The 6,301-nt window shown below is 49.4% G+C and overlaps 2 protein-coding genes across 2 annotated transcripts; both read right to left on the bottom strand.

Annotated features, from left to right (window-relative positions):
• Positions 1-1,084: 1,084 nt before the first annotated feature.
• Positions 1,085-1,516, bottom strand: EMH_0051310 (p25-alpha domain-containing protein, putative; the record flags this gene model as incomplete). The annotated part of the gene is made up of 1 exon (XM_038022432.1): positions 1,085-1,516. The coding sequence occupies one exon, from the start codon at positions 1,514-1,516 to the stop codon at positions 1,085-1,087; it is 432 nt and encodes a 143-aa protein (XP_037878286.1).
• Positions 1,517-3,263: 1,747 nt separating this feature from the next.
• EMH_0051300 (uncharacterized protein) lies at positions 3,264-4,708 on the bottom strand (the record flags this gene model as incomplete). Its single annotated transcript, XM_038022431.1, has 2 exons — positions 3,264-3,868; positions 3,961-4,708. 2 exons carry the CDS (start codon positions 4,706-4,708, stop codon positions 3,264-3,266), a joined length of 1,353 nt encoding a protein of 450 aa, XP_037878285.1.
• Between the last annotated feature and the right edge of the window lie 1,593 nt (positions 4,709-6,301).

Below are 6,301 nucleotides of genomic sequence, written 5' to 3'. Positions count from 1 at the left end.
TATTTGCATTGTCAGGGCATTTGTTTTATCTGGTGCAGGTCCCTCAGAAGAAGAGCTCAAGGAGCTGCGGCAGAAACAAATGGAAGCAAAGGCCCGCAGAGAAAAACTACGAGCAGCACAGCGACAGCAGCAAACGGTTTAGGGTTTAGGGCTGGGGGTTTGGTCCTAGCAGGTAGGGTTTAGGGTTTGGGGTGTAGGCAAAAAGACGACCAAACGTCTGCACTGCACCGCAAACGAAACCTCTCAAGCCAGACTTTTTCTGTGTTCATTTATTCTTTTGGCGTGGGAGAGTTGAAACCTCAACGGTGGTAGCAATGCTTTGTAAACATTAAGAATACTGTTTAGTATTACGTAGAGGCAGTCGTTATAGTACTCATTATGCTCGTACTGAGGGCAGAGAAAAAACAATGACGGTGAAGCCGCGGGCCCGCGTGGCGGTAGCAGTACCGCCAGCATTGGAGCTGATGATAAATACCAGTAACGATGAATGGCATGAGCTGAATACACACGAATCTGCTGTTGGTGGATAGAGCCCCTGGATGCTTACTGCTGAACGCTTGCAGCAACCGTCAGACTGCGCTTAGAACTGAAGAGTGAACTCAGCGGCTATACAGACGTCCCTACAAATATTAACTGCAGCAGCGAGCGATGGTAGAGCGCGGACTAATGTTAGCTGCAGTTATGAACTGTACAGGAACGATCATTGTCGAGGCAGTAATTATAGCAACAGCTGCAGCAACTACCCTGCTAATGGGCAGCAGCAGTTTCAGTGAGTGTTCAAGTTAACATGAAGAAAATGGAGATGGGGCAGTTGGTTGCCCCCACAGAAAATATGATTTGCAGCTTTCAGGTTTTTTCTGTACACTGCATTTTGAACAATGATTGTGACGCCGAAGAGCTGGCGTCTAAACAACAGCAGGAGGAAAGGTAGTTATTGTTCCCACTGCTGCTATGAAGTAGGAGCAATTGCGATGGTATACATGTAACTGCAGTTGTTGCACATGTATATATATATATATTTCTAACTATATGTGGACCTCTGGCCACTTATATATATGCATGTATCAGTTCGGCGCCATGGGTTTTACATCTTGGTGCCACGAACGTCTGCGGGGCTGCGGTCGAGGAGGTTCGAGAGGTCATTAACTTTGTCATCCTTTGTGCTGGGGCCCCCGTGTGCATGCACTCCTGTGTAGAGGCTTTTGTCATCGTGGAATTTGTTTGCCATGGCCTTGGTGCCGGTGTATACGGGCCCCGCAGCGCTGGTAAGCTGGGAAACGAGCTCTTGAAAGCCGATTTTCTTCTTTTCGGCGATGAGCTGCAAAGCCTGCTCGAACTCTGGCTCAGTGATGGTCTTGGCGCCCTTTTGCTTCACCTTGGCGAATATGAGGTCTGCGTCGGTTGTTGTGTACAGCTTGCAGAACACCTTGCAGTCCTTGCACACCTTTACGAACGTCCGGCCGTCCATAGCGGCGGCCCCGTGGGTGAAGGAGTCAAAGACGCTCTGGACCGACATCTTGAGGCTGCTGATGAAATCAACTAACGCAACTTACAGACCCTAAACGCACTCACACGCAAAATGCCAAGCTCGTAATGATGGAACAGGGCCACACGCAATACGAGCACCCGAAGAACAAAAAGAAAGTGGAATACAAACGGTAAAATGGTATATTTATGGAATGCTTGTAGTCTGTACGCGCCCGAGAAGCACGAGCACCCGAGGCTATGGACACTGATAGAAGCAACAGAGGCTTGCCTGATTCTTAGAAGGGAAGCTGCACTTCTGCTTCATAAAATGTGTTTATTATACTTGCGATATTCTGAAAAACAAAGAAGGTAACTCTACGCTGGCAGTACCAGCTGAAAACTCGCCGCCGCCACAGAGGGTGCATAAGGCCCGTACTCATCGAAGCACGCGTGCACTGTCGAGTTGCTGCTCGAAACCAGCGTGAAATCCCACAAACGTACAGGAAAAAGATCACAAAAAATATTTTAAATGTTAAATTGGCACGTTTTTGCCGTTTGGCTCATTTATGGCCTCTATTTCATACAGAAATATTGCAGCGAAAACGATCGCTGAAGGTCACCGCCGACTTCGGCTCCTCAGCACAATCACGATGTCTTCTACAAGGACATATTGAAATAATGCTGCACATATACATAATGCTGCACGTAAACTCAAACAAAGGATGTTAACCCGAATTTGTCCTAATTTTGTTCTAAAACACTCTCCCCAACGAGCAACACACGCAACGCAGAAGTCACGCCGAGATGGCGTCGGGGCCTTGAGACTGCCTGTAGACGGGTGATGTGCATACAGAAGGTTCACTAAGGAAAAACAGATATATAGGGTAAATGAAATCTAGCCGCAATATAAGCGGCACGAATGAGCGTCACAATGTGCACGTTACCGGTTCTATGACTGCAGTTGAGTGCCAGTGGCATTCATTCAAAAAAAGAACACATCGAGCTCCGTTCTCCATAGTCCTTCTACCCCATAGAGAAAAGCGTTTAATCAGACATAATTTCATTTCTATATATTTGTATATATATGCATACATGTAAGGATTCTCTGGCGTGTGATATTTAAGGCGCAAATGCGCAAATACTTAGCCTCGACGCAAGTCACACTGGGGGTCTTCAATTTCTGCACAGGAACTGACCGCCCAACGTTCGAGCCAGAGTCAAAAAGTTACGCAAAGGGTAAAAGCTCAGTCCTTAGTAGAGCAGAAAGCTAAAAATGCAAACAACAACGAGAAGAAAAGGAACAAAGGTGTAGAGCCGATATAGTAACAAAGAAGCGACAAACAAACAAGCTGCATATGAAAACGATGCAGTGGAGCTACACGTGCAACAAATAGTTGATGTGTAACAAATCAAGACAAAAACTGCGGCACGGGAACAGAGACGTTCCCTCACTCTTTCAACTCCATCATGCTTCGTGAAGCAAGCCTATTCATTGAAACCCTTTTGTTTACTGGGACTATGCTGGGCGCCATAATGCCATTTCTATTTTCTAGATATCTTAGTTAGTAAGCTTGTTTTTGCTAAGGAGAACTAACATATTTAAGTATGACATAGGAAATGTAAAGGGTGCATATGTATGACAACAAACTGCAAAAAAAAACGAATTAATTCTAAATAGAACAAGTGCAACACAAAAGCATCCTAAGGCAGCAGAGCAATTGAGCTTGGAGGATAAAAACCTTATCGCTCCTTCGCAGCCAATCATTAAGCTGCTGCTTTTGCTCTTGGTGCTGCTGCTACTGGAGCTGCATCTGCATCGGTTGCTCTTGCTGTTGCTGTTGGTGTTGCTGCTGCTTCTGCGCTTCATCTGCGCATCTGACGCAGCTGCAGGTGAATTGGTAGCTGTTGAGGAGCTGCTGCCTTTCTGGGGCTGCGAGGTCAAGAGGAACGTACGAAATGGTGATCTCCTCCCCAACCTGAATGTCTTTGTCTGCCTTGAGAGCAATGAAGGCATCATGATCGTTCTGTACGGTGCAGTTCGGGCTGCAGCTGTGGTTGCAGCAGGCCTGCAACACGTACACTCCAGCCCCCCGCAGAATCATCAGGCACCCGGCTGTCGTTGATCCCCACACCAACAGCGCCTGTGCGTTCCTCATGAGGCCCCCGTAGAAGAAGGCCAAGGCGTTTTCACCCAAGAGGGCCCCGGCGGCATCAGGACCCAACGCAGTTTCTAGGGCCCCCCCCAGCTGCTGCTGCAATAGCTGCTGCGCTCGTTGAATATCAAAGGTACAAAACACATCAGCAGCAGCAGCTGCAGACAGACGCAAAAAGGGACGGCAGGCCTCTGCATATGCAGCTTCTAAGTCCAAGTTGAATGCATTTCTTAGAGTCACAGTTGTTGCTGCAACGCGCGCCACCGCACGGCNGCTTCTAAGTCCAAGTTGAATGCATTTCTTAGAGTCACAGTTGTTGCTGCAACGCGCGCCACCGCACGGCCCAGGGCCTCCACTCCTATGGGGTTTTCAGTATTTGTATCTTTTTCAGCTGCTTGCATTTTCTCTTGGCTCCTTTTAGCTGTCTCGTTGTTTAATGCTGAGCTTTCTGTTTTCCTTTCTGCATCTACTTCCCTCATCTCTCGCATTTCACCTCCTTTTACACTTGCCCCGGATCCAGTGGTGACACGCTGCTGCTGGTCATAGTGCCGCAGACGGAGAAGTGCTCCTAGAGATAAGAACTCCATCCACCCAAATTCACGCTGCTCCTCCCACTTGTTGCTGCTGTTGCTGTTGCTGGAGTTGGCGGGGCTCATCAACGAGCCGTCAAGGTTGCGCTTGCTGCGGGCAGCAACAGCATCAGCAGCAGCAGCAGGTGATCCCCCTTCTACATCTGCTGTTTTCGTACCCCCACATGCCTGATGGTAGCACCTCGGGCTGCAAAACCAAAGAGCCTCCCTCCCTTCTGTTTCACGCACGCAGATGCCCGCTTCCTCTTCCTCTCCCTCAGAGGCTGCTGCTGCCGCAGCAGCAACAGATTCCACTTCCTGTGACGCCGCCTCAGCAGTCTGGCTCGTTGTTTCTGCTGTTGTGGATGCTGCAGGGTGTGCCAACGCGTGCCGCTGCTTCTGTTTGTGTTGTGTGGGCTCTGGGTGGAAAGGGCGGATCTTGAGGCAGTTTTCACAGAATGAAAACGCCTCAAAGTCAGCAGAGGCCTTCACCGGCCAGGCGATGAGAGGGGCCTCCATAAGAAGGGTCTGTCCTGCAGCTATTGGCTGGGAGGCCCTCAACTCTTTCCCATGGGGCCCCCAACGCACGGCGAACGGGTANGTCCTGCAGCTATTGGCTGGGAGGCCCTCAACTCTTTCCCATGGGGCCCCCAACGCACGGCGAACGGGTACGAGGAGCACAGCGCCGCGTAGTCCGCAGCCCATTCAAAATCCGACGACATTTTTATGAGTATACTTTGGCTCAACAACTGCTAATAAACACAGAATAAACAAGTGATAGACCGACATGCAGCGGAGCATACGGTCGATTCACTTGGTAGGTGTACACAGACGATAGAAGAGGTTCCTGCCCTGTCGTTAAACTCAGTAAAGGAGTTTTCAAGTAGGAATGGGTCGGAAGGTGGTGTTACTGCAGCAATTTACTTGGTGGTAGAAGAAGGCAGCAGAAAGAAACGGTGTAGGTAGAGGGCCGGCACGAGGAACAATGAAAGGCAGTAAACCCTGTTTGCACAAGTTTAATTGCATATAATTTTGGTTTTTGTGTGGTTTTCATATAAATCGATCTATTGGACTGCATTGGGGTGTACATTAAGGCCTCAAGATGGAAGGCCAGCGGGGCTGGGCCCCTCGATGCAACGCTCTGGGGTTGACAGGGCCAGGAGTCATGAGAAAGAAATCCTCTATTTGCCACGCAAAACCGGAATTTCTCAGTTGTAAACAGTTCAACTCGGCTATGCCGGAGTAGTAATGAATCTCGAGGCGGCGTCAAGTCGTCGACAAAGCGCTCGAGCCTCTGAGGCAGTCCAGACACGCCTAGTATCTCCGGCAGCGTGTGCAGGCAGCCGAACCTGCTACGATGTTCGATTCACCAAAAAATAATCAGGAACATCATCCCAGAAGTGTTGAGTCTTAGACAAAACGGGGGAACAAAGGTCGGGTTGTGCGTCGCGCCGTAGCCCGTTGCGTGCTTTAGGGGTCAGCCGCCGGATGCAGACTTCTGCTGTTGCAGCCATTCGGCTGCGCCCAGCACCCACGCAGCACACACGTAGTGAATGACTGTGATTGTACCTGCGTGGATAACTCTAACCACAAGCAAACGACCAGCATAAGTGTGAATGTGTCTGAGAAGTGCGAAACAATAACTAAGAAGGAAATATATGCCTCTAACGAGTATAATAGGACTGACCCATTGTAGTGCGCCAGCACTACAACGGCTCAGTTCTATAAGACCTCGACTGCAGTGCTGGCGCACTGCACTTGGGGTTTTACGAGCTGTTTTGGCATACAATCGACCCGCGTACGTGCATGTACAAATTCAATTAACAGTATCAGTGGAAATCGTCATATGTTTCAGTGCAAGTGGAAGGGCATTAATGGGCTTAGGGAATTTATGATGGCGTACTGTGCCGTGTGCATACGTAGTGGTAGAAGCTCTCCGCTCCTATCAGCGGCACATCTGGAAAAAAGGAATCGTCTTCTCTTCATCTTGCAACAACTGCAGCCCCGGCAAGACAATTGCGACGGCGTGCATGCATTTCTCTGTCGTTTCCTTCGCTGCCTCTGCACGGCATAGGAGCAGCTTCCGCCATCCTCCCTTGGGACACCATTTCC

The sequence above is a fragment of the Eimeria mitis genome, genomic scaffold, assembly GCF_000499745.2.
Source record: "Eimeria mitis Houghton genomic scaffold, Emh_scaff2268, whole genome shotgun sequence".
Classification (NCBI taxonomy): domain Eukaryota; phylum Apicomplexa; class Conoidasida; order Eucoccidiorida; family Eimeriidae; genus Eimeria; species Eimeria mitis.
The sequence above is the reverse complement of the archived record's forward strand: the minus strand, read 5'-3'. Positions and strand labels throughout refer to the sequence as shown.